The 24,602-nt window shown below is 33.8% G+C and overlaps 1 protein-coding gene across 1 annotated transcript in view; it reads left to right on the top strand.

Moving 5' to 3' along the window:
* Positions 1 to 24,602, top strand: part of COL21A1 (collagen type XXI alpha 1 chain) — a 272,179-nt gene that overhangs the window by 205,412 nt on the left and 42,165 nt on the right. The window contains exon 17 of the mRNA XM_001371647.4: positions 1,625 to 1,678. Coding sequence (XP_001371684.2) covers positions 1,625 to 1,678 — 54 coding nt within the window. The remainder of the gene's footprint in view (positions 1 to 1,624; positions 1,679 to 24,602) is intronic.

Genomic DNA, 24,602 nt, shown 5'->3' with positions numbered 1-24,602 from the left:
AAACTTAGGATCTAATTAGAATAGAAAGAGTAAATTAAAATGACATTATCTTGATGGAGAAAGGAATTGGACCTGTGATTTCATAGATACAAGGTACTCCTAAATTGGTTTTTCTCTCCAAAACTAGAATCCTAGAGAATATCCAGGATCATACAATTTTTTTTATGGCAGAGGAAAGACTTGAAACTGAGTCTTCTTGGTACTGGAGACAGTTCTCTGTTTTGCCATGTCATCTCTCACTTGTCATTCAAATTGAGTTAATCATTTTTAAAATCCAAATGCAATTGTGAGGAGCCACAGGAGCTTAGGTCAATAGAATATACTTTAAAACAAATGACATCTTTTGTCAGTCACTAATCATGAGATCTTTCCCATCCCTCACTCAACTTTCTTTTCTTGAAATCTCTTTGTATTTTTTATAACTCCTTTGGACTTATATATATATATATATATATATAAACATATACATAAATAATAAATAAAAATATATTATAAATAAATATTTACATCTCCACAGTAGAATGAAAGCTCCCAAAAGACATTAAGTGTTGTCATGGTTTATTTATTTTTGGTATCCCAGCCCCTACCACTGTCTTGTGCTGTGCACAATGTAAGCACTTTGTTTATACTTGTTGAATTTAGTTGAATTGATCTATTTGATTTATTAATTAAACAATCAACACATTATTAATGACCTCCTATGAGATGGGCACTGTACTGGGAGCTGGTGATACAAAGACCAAAATAGTAATAATCCCTGCTTTCAAGTTTACATTGTTCTGGAGAGAAAAAACACACACGTGTTAAATATATTTGTAATGTATTCAAAACAAGTTTATAGATACAACATAACTTTGAGATGAAATCACTAAGAAGCCAGAGGGGATCAAGAAAGGCCCCATAGAGAAGATGGTTTTAGAATTAAGATCTAGGGAATCTAAGAGGTGTCATGTGAAGAGGAGGAGCATCCCAAGAATGGGGAATAGTCTACAGGTGAAGACAGGAAAGAGAGAGTATTGTGCAATGAATAGTAGGTGCAAATGTTTCAGAATCATGTATAATTAGATATAATATTTGTGATGTTTCTATTAAAAACAGAGTGGCTCATTGCATTAGCATTCTGAAATGTGAATATAAATGACCACAATTCTTCCTTGATTAACATTATCTGCTTTGCAGTTGTTCAGTCATTTCAGTGGTGTCTGACTTCATGACCCCATTGGGAGTTTTCTTGGCAAAGATATTGGAATGCTTTAGAATTCCCTTCTTTAGCTCATTTTACAGATGAGGAAATTGAGTCAAGCAGAGTTAAGTAATTTGCTCAGGGTTAAATAGCTAGGAAATGTCTGGAGCTGGATTTAAATTCAGGGCTTTTTTATTTTAGGTCTGATGCTTAATCCACTGTGCCATCTAGCTTTATCCTGGGATACTAAATAGTAATTTGGATATTAAAAACACTGTAATTTTTCCATCTCAAAGTATTCCTTTTTTAGGTGTAAGCCAGTCAATGAAGATAACTTTCATAGGCTTTAAGATATTTCTTCATTTGTTATTCTTTGCTTCAGATCACAAAGATTACCTTAAAAAGACTTTTCTATTTGTTCTTTATCATATATTTTAAAAGGGAGATACAGGACAGCAAGGAGCTCCAGGACCAGAAGGCCAAAGAGGAGAACCTGTGAGTACCTTTGAATTCAGTTATTGTAAGTTGAGGTTCTCTTGTGTCTATAGTGTTATTTCATTGCATCAACTAGATGTTTGGGGTTAGATCATTTTGCTCTGTTAAAATCAGATTTGTATATTTAATAGGTTATTTTTGCAGGACTGTTTTCCCACTCAACAAATAATATAATTTAATATAATACAATAATAACAAATAATAATTAATAAAGCAAAATGTGTTAAAATTATTTAATGTTATTAGTGAGGCAGAGGGAAAAGAACATTCAGCTAAATCACTTTAATCCCTCAGTGCTTCAGTTTATCTACCTGCAAAATGATGGAATTGGACAAAATTGTCTTTAAGCTTCTTTTCAGATCTATGACCCTGTGAATGTAGAGTACATAAAATACTATATAAATGATGTTTTATTTAAAATTATTGATCAGTAGCTCAAACATGTTTTTATTCCATGTTGAGGACCTACTATTGCTCTGTTCATCATCATACCAGGAGTAATTAGGGGAAAAAAGTAATATGACAATGTTTCCAACTGAAGGATTTTACAATCTACTTTGGGGGAAAATCATCTTCATCAAGGGGACAAAATTATTAATTAACAGAACCAAGATTGAGTTTTTTACATTCAAATCTAGTACTATATCTCCTATGCCACATTACTGATTTCACCTACTTTTGGACAAGATATGATTGATGTGATTGGGTTCATTAGAGTGGGGTAGTGGATAAAAAAGATTTGACCCCAGAGTCAAGATGAACTAGTTGCAGTCCTTCCTCTGATAGAATATTGACTTTGTGGTCAAATTGCTCAGTCTTTCAGAATCCTAAGTAACTTTTAAGGCTTTAAGTTCTAGAATGGATACTTCTCTGTGTTGGAAAAAGGAGTTTCCTTGTTGGGATTTTCTTACACCAGTGAAATAACAGTCTGAAGAAAACATTGACTGACATGTATTTCAGTGACTATTGTGGAGTAAACAGCTTTAAGATCAGATATTACAACTGCTGGCAATTCATCAAGATATATACAAAAATATAAAATAGTATACATTTTTAAAAGTGTGGTATAAACTCTCAGTATTCATAAATGTAAAGGGAGATGACTGTGAAGGGTAGCATGATGGAACACTTGGCTGGGCTTGGGAGTCATGAATAACTGAGCTTAAATCCTCCCTCAGATGTTTATTAGTTCTATGATGCTGCAGAAGTCAGTTAATTTTTCTGAACCTCAAGTTACCTGTAAATTCAGATGATTTGAATCAATGAACTCTCAAGTCCCTTCTAGCTCTAAATCTGTGATCTATGACTTCAGTCTGGGAAGTTCTCATAGAAGAAGACAGACTACAAAATGTATAAAACCTTGGCATACCCCTCAATGAGTTTGTGTACAGGATGTTCAGGGAATACTAGTACCTCTGGTGTGAGGACTTTCCCAGATGCGTTATGTTTTTTAGTGAATCCCTGCCATCTAGCTTTGATCTGTGGGACCAAGAAGCTGTAGCATCAATGGCAGCCACACCTGGGCAAACCATTTTGCAGGCAGACTAAACCAGGTTCAAGGTAACCAACAAACCTAAAACCTTGGGTGAGTTAAAAGACTTCTCCCAGAAGACAAGGATGGAGGAGAACAATTTGTTCCAATGACCATGAAGGTAGTTGAAGCAGATGCTGTGGGCATGCTTAAAGCTTGGTTGGCCTTTGAAGAAGCCAAGGACAACTGCTGATCTTGAGCCATCACCAGTCATCTTGATTTTAATATTGCCACTGCACATTGATGAATCTGGAAGAGAGGATGAGGCTGACAACTTTATGCAACTCTGTGGTACTGCAATCCCTTTTATGTGCATGTCAAAAGACATCATTCAGTGATATTTTGGTCCTCTTTAACAAGCACACAGGACAACCACCAACCAATCTATCTCCTAAGAAATGATGCATATACAGAATACATACAAATACATATATATGTGTGAGTTATATGCAATATATTTATTCATATTCATACTTATGTATGTCCAACTTTGTGCATGTTTTTAATGATACAGGGAATTCTTGACCAGGTAACTCTTTCCACTAATGCTAATAGACAATTGTTTTGTAATTTATCATCATAAAATCTTGCTTTTTGCACTTAGAGATTATGTTGTATAAGAGGAATACAGCCAATATCTGTCAGAAGCAGAACTTGGACCCAGTTCTTCCTGAATCTTAAGTTGGCTCTACATATATTATATCATCCTACCTTTCCAAATTAAAATGAATGAATAATACATTGCTTACTTTTTCTGAATTGTTTTCTTTTCTTTTAAATTTTATATTAAATCAACTGTTATTAAGGAGAGGTAAAGATAGGGCTGGTTTGGAAATATAGGTGATAGAAAAACAAAATATCAATGGAATTGATTAAAAAATAACTAACAAATCTATTCAAGGGGGAATTATTATTGTAGTCTGATGTGGTCAAGGAAGATGAGTAGTATTAGAGTTGAATTTTAAAAGATAAGTAGAATTTGTTTACATGAGGGAGGAGTAAGGTATTTTGGGGGAGGTGGAAAGAGCTTAAGACACTTAGTCATAAAAAAGCAGAATGCACAAGGTCTGTTTTATTAATGATTGAATTGAATTGCAGGATACGTGGGTGGCAGTGGAAGGTATATTTTAGAGAGTAGTAAAAATTGAGGCTGAAAGACTTGAATTGGATTATGAGGAACCTTAAATCCCAGCCAATTGGTTTTATCTTTCCCCTATAAGCAACACAGAATTATTAATAGTTTTTGACTTATGGTAGTGACTTGATGAAACTGCTTTAGGGGAATTAGTATATTGTCAGTAAGAAAGACAAATTGTAGGAGAAAGAGGCTAGACTTGGAAACTAATTAAGAAGACATTGCAAATCAAACCTCTGGGCAAAGAAGCTTTAAGCTGGACTGGTGGCAGTGGAAATGACATGGAAGGGAGAGATTAAAGATTTATTATAGGAGAAGCAATGGCATGTTTTATAAGAGAGTGAGAAATGAATCAAAGATACTTCTAAGGTTCATACCATGGGAGAATGATGACCTCGTAGAATCAATAAGGAAGTTAGAAAGAAAAACTGTTGTTTTTAATGAAAAAATTAATGTATTCAATTCAGTATGTGTTAATTTTGATGTGAGAACAAAAAAATTTGGATGATGTTATTTACTCACTAGCAGCCTTGCCCACCTTGAGAATCCTCTGTCTTGAGTTTGTTCTCCTGGTTACTGAATCCGTGACCAGGATTGTCCCTTCCAAAGGAGGTCAAGACGAACTTCCTTTATTTGGTGAGCTTTAAGGAAGTAGATGTTGCTTATAAATCTAATTCAACTCACCCTCCAAACTGTTACACTCTGTCACCAGGAGTTTCTCTGCTCTTCTCCCTTTCTAGCTCTCCTTTATGAAAGGACAATTCCATGTCCTTTATCAGACTGCAAGTTTCTTGAGAGTAGGAACCATTTAGTTTTCTTGTGTTTGTATCCTCAGCTCTTAGCACAATAACTAGGCACAAGCCTTATAAATGCTCACATTTTCTGTTTCTGTCTTTTTGTATCTGTCTCTATTTCAAGCTCTTTATTGCTTCATAAAATGTTGTCCCCTACCAAAGTTTGAGTAAAGAAGGTTATGGAATCCCTTCTTCTTGAATTCTAGAAAATTGTAAAGTGAAAGCTTGATCAAAAGAATGATTTAACTCTTTTTGAAAAATTGGGAAATCCATGAAGGCTTGCTTTAAATAGTCTCTGGTAAAGGCAAGGTGTCTAAGATGATGGATATGTGAATTTTCAAAGTCTTAATAAAAATTAGACTTTACAGGGCTGTCAAAGGTGCAGGGGGGCCTTCTTGAAAACTTCAATTGCATTGAGGAAAAGGAAATTGGCTAGTATTCTGCAGGCAAGCTCAAAATTGTTCTCATTTTAACCTTCTTGATTTAGCTTAAACTTTTCAGTAATCTTGTTTGTGTTTTGAGATCAAACTAATAAGTAATCACTCATTCAATTGTCATTATGTTGAATGATTTCTGGCTCTTTTGATCCATGGCATCTTTACTAATAAGGCTTCTCAGTTTTGTCTTTATTAATTTTTTAAATTATAATTCATTTGTATTTTCTCCCTTCACCTCCACCGCAATGGAAAAAAATAACAGAAAGAAAACCCTTATAACAAATATACATAATCAAACAAAACCAATGATCACATTAGCAATGTTCAAAAATTGTGTCTAATTCTACATATTTTATTCATCATCTCAGTATCAGGAATTGGGTGCATTCTTTAACACTGGTCATCTAGAATCGCAATTAATTATTGTATTATAAGTTAGTCATCCTCAGCTTTTGAAGAGCAGTCAAGATGCAATCCTCATTGTTTTATTCCTCAGCAGTCCCCAGAGAAGTCTAGCTAGGACAGCACTAACGTTCTCTAGAAGTCCTATAGGGATTGGAAACCATGAAAACTCATAGTTCTTAATGTTTCTCAGAGTCACCTTGTATTTCCATTCAGAACCAGTACAAGTGTATGAGCTAAATTTTACAAATTCATATACCCCATTGTCAGCAGCTTTACTTTAGTAAAATACCGGATATAAAGTTGTTAATATTAAGAATAAATATTATGGGACAGCTAGGTAGCACAGTGGATAGAGGGCTAGGCTGGGAGTCAGAAGGACCTGGGTTCAAATATGACCTCTAGCTGTGACCCTTGGCAAGTCACCAAATGTCAGTTGCTTAGTCCTTGCCACTTTTCTGCCTTAGAATTGTGATTTAGTATTTATTCTAAGACAGAAGGTAAGATTTTTTTTTGGTAAATGAACAATGTTACAATGAGACTATAACAATGAATGTGTTTGATATTTGTTTATTCACTGTCAATGTAACTTTCAGAGTATAAATCAGGGATTTAGTTGCAGTGTGCTCAGAGTTGAATTAGATGACTTTTGATATTCCTTTCAAATTTAACATTCCTTGATTCTTGAGGTTGCATGCTATTAATTCAACTTTTATTTCATATACTTTGTAAGGAGCTCGTTTCTACAGATTGTAGAAGATACAGGGATGAAAAAAAAATCTCTCTGTTAACATGTCCCAAAATAATGACAGAAGTTAGGATTTGATGGATGTCACAAGAAAAGTACAACTTGTATTGTAGAAATTCAGAAGAGAGTACTTGTACTATTAAAGAAGAAGACTTGAAGTTAATAGCCACCATTTGATCTGGATCTGGAAAGAGAGGAACAATTTCATTAGGGGGAAATGAGGGATGAGATTCTAGAAGTTAGAGCAAAAATTCTATCATAGGAAAGTTCTAAGAATGTTTGAAAACTGGTGGGTACCAATCCACTTTGGCTGGACCTTTACTGTCAGTGACATCTATCTATTTAACATCTATCCTTAGTCTCATCACATCCCATCTTTTTTTCAGAGTAATAGAAAATCAATATTTTTCTCTCTCTCTCTCTTACTCTTTTTTTCATTTCTCTGTATATATACTGAAATATATAACCTTATTAGATACTCATAATATATGTATTAGATATACATATATGTACTTATATGTATATGAAGATGTTCTTACATGTTTACATATGTGTAATTATGTATGTATTCCTTACCTTACTAGTGGGTTGTGTTTCAGAGAATGTTTGTGAGCTGTTTGAAGGAAAGAACACATTTCTCCAAAGAAACATAAATGCAGCTTAAGTACCCTGTCTAGTCCACAAATACTTATTTAGTTTCTTGAAAGAGCGAAAGGAACTGAATGTTGGCTTAGTTCCCCCTCAAATGAATATCTTTTTTTTGATATTGATAATGAATCACTTTCGCTACTCTTGTGACTTAACCTGCTTAAGCCTCAGTTTCCTCAGATATATAATGAGGGATGTGAACCAGTTGGCCTCTGAGCTTTGGCTTTAGATTTATGATGTTATAATGTTACCAAATGAAGCAATAATTTAGAATATAAAATCTATATTGCTGGTGTACAAATCCATCTCTTTGTATACTATTTCTAAACAGGATGGGTTTTTTTAAAATCATTTCTAAAAACATTGAAGACTAAAAATATCTAGATTACATCTGATTTATGTCATGAATTAAATGAAGAACTTCCTCTGTTTGATGTGAATGATGGTGTTAAGCATTTATAATGAATGATTTGACCACATTAAAATGTACATGGGAACCACATTTGCTTTATGATTTGGCAGCCAAAAATGTTATAGTGCTTATTCTGGAAAGGCAGAAGCTCTGATAAAAGGATATTTAAACTAATTAAATACACTTGATGGCAGCCTGATTATTCTGGCAAAGCTACAAAGGTTAAAACTTCTGCAGCTCATATTAAAAACAATCACTGCATTGTGTTTAAATATTATTATTCTAATTTCAAATGCAGCTATGTTTGGTTATGAGTTTGAGACTGTAATTGGCCAGAAGACCAGGAAATTATTCAGTAATTAAACTAACACTTTAAAATATAAAATCATTTTTTATTCAACTACTATTCACATAGTTTTAGCTGTCTAATATAAGACATTAGAATTATTGCATTTTATATGTGTCCCTTGTTTAGGGATTAACTTAGATCTTAATTTGACCTAATATATATATATATATATATATATATATATATATATATATATATATATATATATATAGAGAGAGAGAGAGAGAGAGAGAGAGAGAGAGAGAGAGAGAGAGAGAGAGAGAGGTAATTGTTTGTATGTATGTATATATATATACATATACATATATAAAACATAGAAATTATGTATTTCACCAAATAGTAAGAAAGTTGAAAAAATGAGCATCACTAGTACCCTAAATAGTAAGGTTCATTTTTTCAGAAATCAGGATTTTCCTCTAGGAAGTCCTTCACACATAGATGCACAGCTATGAACTACTTAGATGATGAATCACACTTTCAAAGACAGTTGCTTACAAGAGTCCCTTATTCCCCATGTTTGCCTCTTTTAATGTTTTCTAGCTCTGTCAGCCAGGGAATTCTTTATTATCTAATAATTTAAATGTCTCATGCTTTGATACTTAGAAGATATATGAGTTTACTAGTATGGGTCTACTCTCTGCCAACATAGCTCACTACCCCTCTATATCTCAGGGGTAACTTCCCCATTCCACCCCTACCTTTTCAGCTCCCTTTTATGTGCTGTTTTCACTTATTTTAGATTGTAAACTTCTTGGGTCAATTAGGAGTCTCAGTGGATAGAGTGCCAGGCCTAGAGTCAGGAGGACCTGGGTTCAAATCTAGTATCAAGGCATTTCCTATCTGTGACCCTGGGCAATTCATCAAACCCCTATTTTGTAGCCTTTACTACTTTTTGGCCTTGGAATTGTTATTTGTATTTATCTTAAGATAGAAGAAAGGGATTTAAAAAATAATCTAAATTTCTTAAGAGCAGAGGACAGTCTCTCTTTTTGTTTGTATTTGCATTTTCAGTGCACAGCACAGTGCCTGGCACAGAGTAAGCAATTAAAAGAAAGTGCTATCTGTCTGTCTCTTTCCTCTCCTCTTTCTCCTTCTCACTCTCTTAAGAGATGATTTTAGAATGCAAATTCCCCCGGAATTTGGATTGTTTCATTCTCCTTGTCTCCTTAATATCTAGCACAGTGCCTGGAAAATTTCAGATACTTAAATAATTTGGTGATTCATTGATTTTTCATGAATTGCCATGGCCAAGAAATCAATTACCTGGTGGCCAGTCTTCTGATAATGAGCCTATTCATATTCATTTCTATTCTAACAGTGGACACACAGACTGTCACCAAAACCCTTCACTTTCACACTGGCATACTTTTTGAATGCTCACTTTCTTCCAGGCTATCTAGCCAAGCACTGATGTAAGACCTTTGTATACAGGCAGATAGACAGGCAGACAGACTAATATAAATAAATGAAAAGATATAAATAGGTAGATAGACAGACAGATAGATAGATAGATAGATAGATAGATAGATAGATAGATAGATAGATAGAATGAGCATTTATTAAGCAAACACTCAGGTACTTAATATGTGTGAAGCACTATCTTAATAGGGCCCCTCAATTTACATTTTAATTTCCCAGATTGCCAGAAGATTTTATATATTTATCATTATAATTATTACAGTTAAGGCAAATGAAGATGATGATCTTATTCACATTTGCATTAGTTTACTCCCACGCTTTGTTATAGCTAGTGACACTTTTCTGATATATTATCTAATAACTTAAATGTCTCATATTTTGATTCTTAGAAGATCTTTGAGTTTTTAGGGTGGGTATATCCTTTGCCAACACAGCTTACAACCCAATATGGTCCAGTATAACAAGAGTTCTTTACAGGACTTAGTTACTGCAGCTCTCATTGGTACTCCATGAACTTCTTTCGAGCAAACTTTATATTCTGCCACAATTCATCAGAGAGTTCTGGGATTTAACTATCCTTGGCACAAGTCAAAATTACTAAGTATCTGTGGATAAAGAAGAAGTACACAAAAAACTCTCAATCTGTATGGGTAAGTGAAGACTGTTGTTAAATCTTTCATTTACATTTTTTGTTCTTCAAATATTTGTTGCAGTATTTTTCTTTTAGTCCAAAGTATTCATTGTCATCTATTCCCTTAGGGAAGAAGTGTAACATGCTTAGGACACTGGTTCTTGGATCCCACTACCATGTTTGTTTCATTCATTTCCTCAAGCTCTTAAAAATTCTTATTGAGCCACAAGTTTATGCCTGTCTTTATGATGTAATGTTAGCTGCTTAGAAAGGGTGTTTAGGTCTCCCAGTTTTAATCATGCCTTGCTCCAGGGGTGAAGTCAATGCTTTTTCCTAATTGTCTTTTCTTTGGTTCTGTCAGTTTGCCATATGTTGTTTTTATACAGGAGGAAGACATGGATGTAATTACTAGGAAGGTAGATAATGATTGTGTGTAGCAGCTCCCTATTTTTTGACCACCCACATCCACTTGCTAGTAATTTAGTGGCTTTATTTGGCCACTTAATCATTGATTTGGTACAAAAAAAATAGTTTGCAAGTGAGGACTCCTAAATATATTTATCTTTTTAAAAAAAAATAGAAATTATTCCCCTTTTTTGCAAATAAATAAAACTTTTCCTTAATCCTATTTCAGGTACAAGAAATGGTACAGCTGCATCTTCCAATAGTGACTGGATCAAAGGAGAGATAATCTTTTAAAGACCTTTGGGCATAATTCCAAATTGCCTTCCAGAATAGTTAGATTAATTCACAATTCCACCAGCAGTGTATTCATTTCCCAATTTTCCCACATTCCCCTCCAATATTTATCACTTTTCTTTGCTTCCATATTGGCCAATCTGTTAGGTGTAAGGTGGTACCTCAGAGTTATTTTTATTTGCATTTTTCTAATCAGGAGGGATTTAGAACACTTTTTCATGTGATTATTAATAGTTTTGATTTCTTCATCTGAGAACTGCCTATTCGACAAATGCCTTGACCATTCGTTGATTGGGGAATAGCTTGATTTTTGGCAAATTTGACTTAGTTCCTTATATATTTGGGAAATTAAACCTTTGTCAGAGGGTTTTGTTATAAAGATTTTTGCCCAATGTGTTGTTTTTCTTCTAAATTTGGTTACATTGGTTTTGTTTGTATAAGAACTTTATAATTTGATGTCATCTAAATCTTTCATTTTACATTTTGTAATGTTCTCTATCTCTTGCTTGACCTTAAATTCCTTCCTTTCCCACAGATCTGACAGGTATATGTTCTAATTTATTCATGATTTTCCTCCCTATATTTAAGTCATTTGCCCATTTTGTATTTATCTTGGAATAGGGTGTTCCATTTTATTTAAAAAATGAAACTTATAGATTAAATTTATATTGCTTTTTGTCCAAAATTCTTATCCATAATCTCTGAATGTTGGTTGATAAACTTGCAATCATATAATTATGACTTTGATTCTTTCCTAGTATTTGTTAATGATATAACCTCTGAACTTACTTAGACCCATTAGTGGTTCTATGATTTCTTTAATGGGGCTACTGTCTCAAGTGGCATAGGGTGACAACCTCTCTTCTTTACCTTAGTGTTCTGTTCAAGTCTAATGGACTTATCTCTTATTTTCTAGAGAATATCCTACGAACCTGCTGGGAAACTTTCTCTAAGTTCCTTTGCGTTATTTGTACCTTGGTACCTGGATTGCTCATTTACAGGCTTATATCTCCTGGGTTATATTTTAATACTACTTCTTGTGAATGATTGTTGTTGATAATGTACTATAACACATTTATACAATCTGCCTATTGCCACTCAAGTATTAATTTTGGGAGATTATAGTGTTTAATGGTTCTCACCTATATAATGTAGCTGGAATATTATTTGTATTAAAATATAGATTTTTGTCTTAGGAAAATGCTTTGGGTGATGAAAAACAGAATTGTTTTCTAAGTGCAATCCAGTTGAACCTCCTTGTTTTATTGTGTCCTTATACTTCAGCATTGTCTGTCTCTACTGTATCTGTCAAGATATATATTTAGATATACATATATGCATGTATAAGTATACACATGTGTTTATCATTAAACACGTATATATGCATATATGTACATTTGTTGTCATTGAGTCATTTTTCACTAGTATTTGACTCATCATGACCTCATTTGGGATTTTTTTGGGAAAGATACTGGAGTGGTTTGCCATTTGCTTTTCCAGTTTATTTGACAGGTGACGAAACTGAGGCAAATTCAGTGTCCATTGTTTGGACAGTGGCTGAACAAATTTTATATATTATAATGAAATATTGTACCCCAAGAACAATTTAAATAATTCATTGGAACATTTTGAACAATTGAAAAGATATGATGACTCATATGAAGTGGTAGAGGTTAAAGAAAACAAAACCAAAAAATATGCATATTACATATACATGCATATATTTATATATGTATACATACATATACTACTAAAATGCAAATGTAAACAATACTTAAATGCTGTAGAATGCCAATCACTTGGAATAAACAATCGATTTTTAGAAAACTGAAGATAAAAAAGCACACATTCTCTTAGAGAGATGAGGGACTATAAACAAAATATGAGATATGAAACCTTTCTTATTTGATTTTTCTTAACTTTGTAGCAAAGGAAAGAAGGTTCAGTGTGGAGGACTGGTATATAAATCAACAAATAACTGATATAGAACAAAAAGCATCAAAAAAATCTCCTAAAGGAGAACACTGGGAGTTCATGAGCAGTATCACTTCTATAAAACAATGAGGAATGGTGGAAGGGGAAAAACAGTTTATAAAAAGTTAGATAAGAGACACCATTAAGCCAACCTATCCAATGTAAAAATGGACTGGAAGAAGAACAGGCAGGCAAAAAATGGAAAAGATTTGTTGAAATTTCTGTAACAAATTATTTTCCTCACCATGGATATGGAGCCACCACATTTGGGTTCTAAAATCAGAGTGCTTTTTGAAGAAATAAATGACAATTATGTATTTAAAGTTGGGAGGAACAGCTGGAGCAGACAATGGACACATACCAAGGAGGTCCTTGCTTTAGGCTACTCAGTTCTAAAAACATCACACCAAGGGATTTATTTTCAAGCTATTTGGAAAGTTCATAAAATTCTTTGGGGGGGAAATCATGATATTTGTTTTTTTTTAAATGATGAAGAAAACATCACAGAATCATAGAATTTGAGAATTGTAAAGAACTGAGCCTATCTAGTCTAACTTATCCAGCCATTTGTAACTTCTACCCATTGCCCTTGGCTTAAGCCCTTTCAGGCCAAAAAGAACCAGTCTAATCATTCCTCAGCATGCCAGTTCTAAGAACTTGGAGTCAGCTATTATGACCCCACCAAATCTTTTCTTCAGGTTGCATAAGCCCAGTTCCTTTAATTCATTTTTAGTATTCATTGCCCGTCCCCTTCTTGATTGCCTTTCTCTATGAACTTTTTCTACTTCATCAATATTCTTCTGAAGCCTAGGTACACAGGACTGAGAATGATAGTCTGGATTAGGTCTGACAAGGACAGAGTATAGACTTCTTGATTCTGGAAGTTACAAACTTTTTAATGCAACCCAACCTTCATATTGTAAAGATTAAAATTAATATTCAACTAAATATTATATTTTAAAAGTTTTATTAATAATAACTAAAGCAAAAGAACTGCCTGAATTCAACTGGGTACCAGGTCAAAAAAGAGAGCCTAGGAAGAGCATACATCCACTTAAATACCAATAACGTGATCTCGCCAATGTGGAGATGCAGGAGAGATTATAGGAAATTTTGGGAAATACTAAGGACTTCTGGGGAATGAAGTCAAAGGTTCAAAATCTCCATTTATACACTATCCACTTTTTAAACTGCTACATCACAATGATGAGACAATGCTTGAGGCCCCTAAAATTCAAAGATACTTTTAAAGAATTGAAATCTATCTATGCTTTGCACTTGTTATACTTGTGGAAATGATTGTGCAAGTGCAAGATTGAGTCTACCCCTACCAATTTTCATCTTCTTATATTCAGCCTGATACTTTAGCATGTCAAGATCTTTTTGGACCCTGAATCTGTTATTCATGATGTTAACTATTCTCTTACTCTTTGACCCCATAGCTTCTATGTCTTAATTCTAGTTTTTTAATAAAATGTTAAGCAATGAAGAACCAATTATCCCTGAAAGAACTCCACCAGAGATCTGCCAGGTTAACACTGAGCCATCAACAATGTTTGAGTCTGCCCATCCAACAAGTTCTATGTTCATCAGATTGTCCAATCCATAGGTCTACATAATTCTTCTCTACAAGAATATACTTCCTGATTACCTGTAAATACTGACTTGGCTGGCTATTCTATAAATCTCCAAAGAATCATCAAAATTTGTGTATGCATTGAGGGCTTCTTTAGTGCATATATAGGAATGAAAAGACAAGCTTTTTCAAATAATATTCTACCACAAAATATTTTCTTAAAGTCATACAGTTGAATTAAAGGTGAAAAAAATGAAGAGACTTCCTGATCTTATTTTTTGTTGAAAAAGCAAAATGCTAGCTTAAATATTCTCCTCCAAAAAGATGGCCCCTATACCTATGTTAGCATTATGCAGGATTCCTGCAAAATTGCAGCAAAAGAGATAATTTTATTCAATCATCAGTAGAATATCAATGTGATATGACACACTCAATAGATAGCATCATAAAGAAACTGAAAAATTCACAAATAATTCTTGTCAACTTGGAAAAATACAGAACTACTAATGTAGTCATGAAAACCAGGTCTTTAATCAGGAAAGAGATAGGTCCATAATAATTGGCTACTACGCAGAGCCAAGTGCCAAATAGCACACAGAGTCAGAACCCCGGAGCTCTGGGGATAGGATCTCTGGGAGGATCAACGTGCTAGAAGATTCTCCAAAAAAACAATAGAATTTAGGGAACTAATCTACCATTTGGGGAACTAACGATAGGGAAGTATGATTGATTGGCATTACCATGGCTACAAGGAACTGAGAAGTCCTAGATGGGATCTTAGGGGAGAGGCTAGTGCTTTACAACGGACACAAAAAGGAAAGGTCCAGCCAAAGGCTGGGATACCTGGGAGAGGACTTTGATACAATGGGAGAAACTACTAGGGCAAAAAGGTTACTTAACATTTGATTGCATCTACTAGTGCCACCATAACTGGGACCATGAAGTACTTTAAGGTCTATTGTTCAATTTGAAATGGCTGAGACTGGCACTTCCCTTGGGGTGAATTCTCATGGGACAGGGGCAAATGCAGGGCTCCCAAAAAACCCAGCTGACATTCTTTACCTATAACATAGAACTGCTTGGTGCCAAAAAAGGTTCAGATTGAATATGCTAATACAGTTTTTACAAACCTGGAAAAAGCAGGGTTGAACTTGCAAATATACTGATTTGGAATTCCACTTCCTTGCTGTTTTTCTTTTCATATTCAAAGAATTATCATTAAATTTTGAAATTGTTATGGGGGTGCAGATGTGTCTCCCTGGGGTTCAGGAAGGATACCTTTTGCAAGAATGCAAGACTCCAAAACTTGGCTTAAAAACAAAAAGAGAAAGTTATTAATTTAGGAGGTAATGTTGAGAGTAGCCAGGAGGATAGCAAGGTGGAACAGCAAGATGGGGAGCAGTTCCTGGGAGGACAGCATGAAAGGAAAGGCTGTTCCCCCAGATGACATCAGTTCTTTATACTTTTTACAACAGAGTGTTAGTGACCCAGGCATGAGGTGGGGTGATCATACTGGGGTCTGCCTGGGGACATAAAGATTCCTTAGTTTTAGGGAACAAACAGATGTCTGAAAGGATCGAAGTGTAGCGTGAAGGTGCATCTTTCTGTCCATCTTAAATCTAGAGGACGATTAAAGGGAGATAGTCATCTCAGGACCCTAGAGGGGTCATTGGGTGTTTTTAGGCTCAGAGTCACCAGGATGTAAGGGAGCAAGGGAGTTTTCCCTAATAATAGTTTGCCTGGGTTTCTGGGGGTACAGTGCCCATGTCAAAATGACTAAAGAAAGTGAAATCTGGTTATTATCACTAATGTTCAGATTATATATCATGGCCTAAGAAATCTGGAATGATTGATTTATATCTTATTTAGCTGAACTAATATGGTTTCCTCCATTGGAATTGTATAAATGTTTTCACTACTTTGAAAGGATCATATGAATAACTCCTAGCTGCTATTGTCAACCTCACATATTGGAAATTTATTTGGCTTTACTCCCATATGTGTGTAGCTATTTAGGAATGCAATTTTATATCCTTCACTCATAGAAAAACAAATATGCTTTCTCAATCAAGAACTTTGAATTCTCAACAAATAGCAATATCAAATCCTTTTCCAGTGCAAATTGTTTTCTGGTTTTAAATGATTTTTTAAAGTATGAAATTACTTTTCATTCCCCAAATACCTGATTTCATTGTGTTTGACGTCTGCACATTGTCTGGAACTGTGATTTCATGTTTGTAGGGACATTTGCAATTTGGAATCTTATTTTGTACAAACTGTTAATTTGTCTGTAACAGAAAATGAAATAGTAGCAGATGGAAATGTAAATAACTCATGTTTATTCTGCTTCTAATAAAGGTTTTTCTACTTGTATGGGGAAAACTAAAATTTAATCTGAGAGGATTACTTCAAATGAAGCCTATGGATAGAGGGACTATATTCTGGGACCCTCCTCCCACAGATAATTGTGCCCAAGGGCTAGGAACTTTTCTCTTAGTACCTTAGGCAAAGCTGTAAGGTTGTAATAAAACAACAACAACAATGACAACTGAATTGGTCTATATAACTGGAGAGAATGTTCAAAATTGACTTCCCCTCACTAATAAAATTACAGGTTCAGACCCCCACCCCATTACAAAAACTTTTTGGATGGACAGATAAAATTCTAAATGTGGCAAAGCTGTTGTGAATTTTTTGACTGCTAAATTGGAGCTTGAAGTAGACAGGCCTTGTTTTAGTTAAGTAAGAATTTTACTGTTTAATGTCTCTCTTTATTTATGTCATCTATAATATTGTGGGTTTAGAAAGGTTTTGGCAAGATTAACAGTACTTTTGGTATTATAGCAAAAAAGCAAATAGAAAATCTGTTTTAAAGAAAAGATTGGATGCACTGTATACATACCATTTAAATTAACAATTTCTTAGGAGCCATATGAGTAAGTGTGGTTGGGAAGTGGATATTTTTCTTCCCTGAAAATAACAAAGAAGGAAGTTTAATAAGAATGAAGAAATAGAAAAGAACTAGGGACTTTAATGATTGTCAGATCTTTTCTAGAGTAATCAGAGTGAGAAGGGCCTTATTTCACCTAAACCTTGTCAATTTGCTTATACCTGACACAGGTATTACATCAAATAAGCGTTTATTAAATACTTGCCTTGTTGTGTTATTGTGCTGTTCTGTGCACTATTTCAGGAAGTTGCAAAGGCTCAGAATTTATTTTAAATGCCAAGATGTTTAAGGGATTGTGAAATAAAACATATGAGAAACTATTTCAAATAATGTAGCAAAGGCATGGTAGGCTGAAGGGCAACTTTGTTGACATCATGTCAATGTATATGCTTGGATAGATCTTCATTCAAAAAAAAGAATTGTTCCCATACACAGCTTGCTAATTATATCACCCATAAAGGTACTTAAAATATAGAATGAGGGACCATAGTATACTGTGTTGTCTCTTCTAGAGAATTTTAAAATCATATCAGTTATTTATTTGGTTGAACTATATTAGATGAGATGCAGGTAGCATAGTAAAATGGAGAGGGAAATTGGCTTGGCATCTGAATCCTCTGATTTGCCCCTGAAACATTTTGACTGTGTGACCTAGAGCAAGACACACACCTTATCAGTACATTAGGCAAATCTCTAAGATTGTAAATTGCATAGCAAGTCCCAATCTCCTTTGGTAGAGTGGAATTCCCAATCCTTGTTTCCTACACTAATGACAACACAGATCCAGAACAAATATACCCAACTGTATTTGTGTAAACACATATATACACATATATAATCAGTGAGAAATATTTATTGAGCATCCACTGTACACAGAACACTATACCAAGTAATATGAGAAATATATGGAGTGATCTCTATATTCAAGAAATTTATAATTTAGCTTAGGGAGATTAGAAAAATCCACACATATTAAGTATACAAGACAACAAAGAAATGTGTAAAATATATCATAAAAATATATGTGTGTACAGCAGTTAAAGTATATGTGTATACAGCAAGTAACAAAGTAAATGGAATATTCATATCTGTTGGTTTTAATAACCGAAAGCTTATGGGAGAAAGTGAATATTGAGGAGAACTTTAAAAGAAGACAGGGAGTTAGAAAAGAAAGGAAAACTTTTGGTTGTAAGGTAATGCAAAATAGGTGGGAGGAACAAAATTTATGAGGAGAAAAAGCAGATTTGATTAATTGTAGGAGATACATTTTTAGTCTGCGTCATGGAGAATTGAGAAATTAGGTCAATCTGTTATTTTAGTAGATGGTCATTGTCCTTTGTACTCTTGAGTACCAAAATGATACCACTATGCTGGGGTTAACATACACTGTGTCTGGTTGTGGCAGATCAGACCAGTGCAAGTTTAGAAGGCTCTATCACAAGTCAGATACAATAGCCCAAATGAACATTTGGAATAGAGATGTTTCTAAAATTATACATGCTGCAATTCTTTTGAACTACTGCAATTCTTTACTCATTGAGCATAGTGCCTACTTTGATTTACATGCTGCATGGTCCTGCACCAATATCTCTCATGTCATACAATAAATTCCAAAGTTCTTCAGAGTGTCCTTGTATCTTCTGACTTTTGTGAGAGTACTGAGATTATGTGAGCTCTCACTTAAAATAGTCTTAAGGCAAATATACATTTGGAATTTGAAAAATGTGGCCAGCCCAACTCTATGCTGTAGTGTTTGAATGCTTGGCAGTTGGTTTGAGAAAGGACTACAGTGTTAAGTCTCTTATCTTGCCAGATGATCTTCAGCATCTTCCAAAGACAATTCAAATGCAAGTAATTCAAGTTCCTGGCATGACACTGGTAGACTCCAAGGTTCACAGGCGTACAATGACAAATCCAGGACCATGATTCCATAGACCTTAGTTTGGTAGACAGCCTAATATCTCTTCTCTCACACACTTTCCTTTGGAGCCTTCCAAACATGGAGCTTACTCTGGCAATGTGTGTATCAACCTCACATTGCTGTGTACATCCTTGGAAAGTATACTGTCAAACTAAGGGAACTTATCCACAACATGGAAAATTTCTCCATTTGCTATAACCAAAGATTCCATGTATGGATGGTGCCATGCCAGCTAATTGAGAACCTTTGTTTCGTTTGGTGTTAAGTATCAGGCCAAAATTAGCACAAGTGATGGAGAATTGGTCCATACTCTGTTGCATCTTAGTCTCAGGAAAACATTGAGTGCACAATCATCCATGAACAAAATGCTGTGTACCAACTCACCCTCCACTTTAGTCTTTGCTAATAGCCTTTCTAAGTTAAATAATTTACTGTCAGTGTGGTAGCTGACCTTGATGCTGTTTTTTTGTCTTAGGTGTTTGATACCACTGAAAATATCATGCTAAAAACATAGAAGTGAAAGCAGCTAAGCGGCTCAATGGAGAGAGCCAGGCCTGAAGATGGGAGGTCTTGGGTTCATATTTGACCTTAGAAACTTTCTAGCTCTGTGATCCTGGGCAAGTAACTTAACAACAATTGCTTAGCCCTTACTACTCTTCTGCCTTGGAACTTACCCTTAATAACAATTTTAAAATGTAAGGTAAAGGTTTTGAAAAAAATAAAAAAAAATAAAAAGCATGAGAGCAAAAATGTAACCCTGCTTCACTTCATGGATGACTTTGAAAAGGTGGACAGAAGCATTTTAATTTGCTCCAATGTACAGTTGTCTTCTGCAAAATCAGAGAAATCTGATAAAAATGAGCCTTTTTTTTAGCAAAAAAGGGGAAGCATATTCATAGTGGGAGAGAAAGATAAAAGTGGATATGATAGAATTGAAAACCAAGAGAAGAGAGAAGAAAAGAGAAATTGCCCACAATAAATTCAAATTATACAACCTGGACAATTTGAATACCATATTATTTTATGTGATTATAATTATAATTATAAATGTGATTACTAAACTAATGTTTTAGATATTTGTGAATTGGTATAGAATGGAAGAAATGCCATGCAACTGGAAATTGGCAAATATCCTTATTTTCAAAAAGGTGAAAAAAATTCTATAGTACATGATTGAAGGGTGAGTTTTTAAAGCACATCCAGAGTGGTGATCTCTAGAAGCTAAGAGAAAAAAATAATACAGACTAAATGCATTTCTTTTTAGGGGGTCACTAAGCCTGATCATCTAATATTCCAATGTCTCCTTGATATCATCAGTTTGGATAATTCTTCTAGCAATGCAGACTACACCATCCATAGCTTTCCATAAGTTCTCTGTTGAGATACATCCAATATGATAGTGGCCTTCCTTGTGATATCAGTATTAATAGGGAATTTCTCTTTGATTTGATTCATGATTTGACTTGACCAAGATTGAAGCAAGTCCATCATAAGTCATTATAAAGAAAAAATTATATCGTCTCTCATATTGGTTCCTTTAAGATATATCAGCAGACTTAACTTTAGATTAACCCAGTGCATAAGAATCCTAGATTTCTTACAAATAAATTCAGAGATGACTTTATTTGCTTTTTAAAAATGCATTTACAACAAGTTTCCATAAACTAGTAAGATCATCTTGATTATTTAAAGTATAATTGGATTTAAAATTATTTGGCTAATTCTCATGTTTTCAGAAACAAATCTTTTGGGAAAAGTAATAAAATTCTAGGCAATTGTACATGGGAACTTCAATGATTAATATTAAGATAGGAATTTTCTCTATATATACTGTTTTTGTTTTTGAAATCTTGATAGCTAATTTATGAGAGTATTTAACCATTTGAATTCTAGTTAGTCATATTCTTATATCTTTATCTAATTTCAGGAAAATCATCTCATTATTTCATGTTTTCAGAAATATCGAATACCTCAGGAAATACTGCCACGTACTTGAGTCAGAGAGACAATTCATTCCCCTTAATGAAATGCAAGCTCTTAGAACTTCTATAAAGATACTATTAAAATACAGCATTAAGATTTCTAAGGAAACAATTTGGGCTTTGTCCAACAGCAGAATGTGAGCAAAGTATGAGCAATGTTCTGTGCACTAGTAAGTTGGGCAGACATAAACATTGAGACAGAATTCCCTCTATAAAGGTCATAGGAGTGAGTCATACACTAGGAACCAGGAATGAATACTTTGTAATACTGGTATTTAAATGCTAGCCTACATATATTTCATGGATAATTAAAGTCTTTTGTTGAATAATAACCAAAACATTTGGAATCTTGACCTAAACTTCATAGGACAGTAATATATATTTCCAGTGATCAGAGTTTGGCAAGGTAAAAATGGGAATTTTTATTTTCCTGTTACTATTGTTTGGGATCTTTATGAAATATAGAATTTGTCTCTTAAAGGCAAGTTAAAATTGTAATTTTAGTCATGTGTACATTCTTGATATGTCTAAAGTGAACTTCCAAATAGTCAAAAAAGAGGACAGATTATCCTGTATAGAAACATACTATTTTCATCATTAGTGACAGTGAAGCCACAACATTTGGAATTTAACATCTTCTATCAAAATATATATGGGAAACTAGACATGTCACTAATGATGATGAAGATGAGAAAAGCATCTAAACTAAAATAAATACACACAAAAGAAAGCCATGTTGGAATTGACATCATTTTGAAAGCTTAGACACTATTGAGCTCCACTCTTTCATTTGATCATCTGTATGTAATCCACCATCATATAAATTAGAGTTTTAAAGAAAGGAATAATCTCTACCAATTCCCAGTCCTATCTTTTCCCCATATTGCCTCTCATGTGACTATAAAAATGTTAATGTGCTAAAAATTTCTTACTGGAAAATAATTCTTCCTTCAAATATACCATTCTTACACTTCTAAAAACCATCTTAAGATGCATGAAAAATGCCTGTACTCCATAACTAGATATATAATTTTTCTTCCTATACAATATTTATCAATGCTTCCAGCATTTTCAGCATCATAACGATGATGTCTTCAATAAAAAGAAATTTCACTAATATGAAAAGACATGCTCAAGAATTACTTTTTTATTCATATTATTTTACATAAAATTCTAGATTCATTTTCATGTAGATTAAACTTCTTAGACCACAGAAAAAACTATGCAATAATTCTATGTATCATTTTTTTAGATCTTCTCCATCATTACAACCACCTTTTCCTTTTCTTTAACTGGACTAATCTAGAGTAAATATTGGAGCAATAAGACTAGTAATTTCCTTATTAAAGATTTATTGCAAATACTTGTACTTTGGTTTCCTTTAGGTCTGGAAACTACTGTTTCAGGAAGTTACTTCTCTTTTTACTGAACTAACTACAAAAGACCTATTATTCCTTTCATAGTGATCTGCCATTCCTTTAGTCCAAATTGAGAAAAAGAAAAGCATAAACCTTTAGATGTAGTGTATATGTATATATTCATATATATTTCTAATTATAATTATAAAGACTCTAAAATTAGTAAACGTGCATGGTATTTTTTGGTAAAACAATATCTGTAGGAAGAATCTATGTAAATTTTCTGAACAAAATGTATATAATGAAATGCAAAAGTCTTGTTTTAATATTTAAAAGTAGTTGTTGTGAATTTTAAAAAATTGAATTATCATAGACAATAATCATTTCATTGGGAAACTGGGTACTTAAGCCAATAAGTAGGTATTAAAGTATCTTTGAAAGATTGGGGAAAGGAAAGAGGGAGGATCAGATCTGCAAACTAATTAGAAAATCTACATAATTTAATTTTTCTGGTCACAAATAATTTCTCTTCAAATATAATATCTATAACAAAGGATTAAAATTAAATTTTTTCAATAAATAAATAAAGTTAAATTAATTAAACTTTTAAGAAACAATTAGTTCCATTATCATCATCAATTTTTAGGAAGGACAGTGACAATGCAAAGTGAATTCAGCCTTAATCATTTTAAATGAGTATGAATAGCTTCATGTAATTTCTTTTTCTAATTTTAACTTTTACCTTCTGCCTTAGAACCAATGTTGGTTCTAAAACAGAAGAACAGGGAGAGCTAGGCAATTGGGTTAAGTGACACAGCTAGGAAGTAAGACAGTTATGAAGTATCTGAGGCCACATTTGAACCCAGAACCTCTCATCCCTAGGTCTGACTGTCTATTCACTGAGCTATGTAGCTGCTATTTCTTTTAACCGATTGTCTGAACTATCATGGATGAGGTGAGCTAGTCATGAGAGAAGAATGAAATGGACTTTTAGTCTTAATAAGTGTTTGGTAGCCACAAAATGCCCCAACATCCTCCCTATTGAGAATTAATAGAAACCTTAGAAGAAGAATCATAAAAGAGAAGTCATGGATGAATTTCTGATTGAATGGCTGGATAAATGATTGATAAACTCATAAATATATTGGTTTTATTGGAGTGTAAAAGCATTCTCCAAGTAAAGTTTTTATTCAGTGACAAGAAGAACTGAAGTATTAATCTTTTCATGATTGTTCCATTTTGATAGCATTGTTTATTTCAACATTTTTTATCAAATACCTAGCAAATACAAACACCTCCATCTTAAATGCATATTATGTGACTTAAAAGAGAAGGGGTTGTTTGGTGACTTAATTTACTAGATCATGAATTTAGAGCTGGATTGGACCTTAGAGGCCATTAGGTTTAGCTCCTTCATTTTACAGATGAAGCAGATGATGTCCAGGAAAGTTAAAATAACTTACATGAAGTTAAATGGGGGCGATGGAACAAGACAATGCCCTTTCCCTGTGCCATACTGTCCTTTTAATAAATTTTGTAATCCCTGCCTAGGAATTACTGTTATGCAAGATTAGATATATATTTTTGACATCAATCATTCCATTGTCATTTAAATGTCTCAAGACATCAAAGCAATTTTAATAGAATTAAATTATTCAAACAAAAACAGAACAATCAAAATTAATATATTTGCAGGGCAGCTAGGTAGTGATGTAGTTAGAATGCTGGGCTATAAGTCAGGAAGACATCTTCCTGAGTTCAAATCTAGCCTCAGACACATACCTGTGTGCTCCTGGACAACTCACTTAACCTTGACTGCCTTAGTTTTCTAATCTGTTAAACAAACTGCAGAAAAAAAATGGCCAGTGATTCCAGTATCTACCAAGAAAATACCAATGGGGTCATAAAGAGTTGGACACAACTAAAAAATGTCTGAACAACAACAATCTGATTGTACA

This window comes from Monodelphis domestica, chromosome 2 (genome assembly GCF_027887165.1).
Source record: "Monodelphis domestica isolate mMonDom1 chromosome 2, mMonDom1.pri, whole genome shotgun sequence".
Lineage (NCBI taxonomy): Eukaryota > Metazoa > Chordata > Mammalia > Didelphimorphia > Didelphidae > Monodelphis > Monodelphis domestica.
The sequence above is the reverse complement of the archived record's forward strand: the minus strand, read 5'-3'. Positions and strand labels throughout refer to the sequence as shown.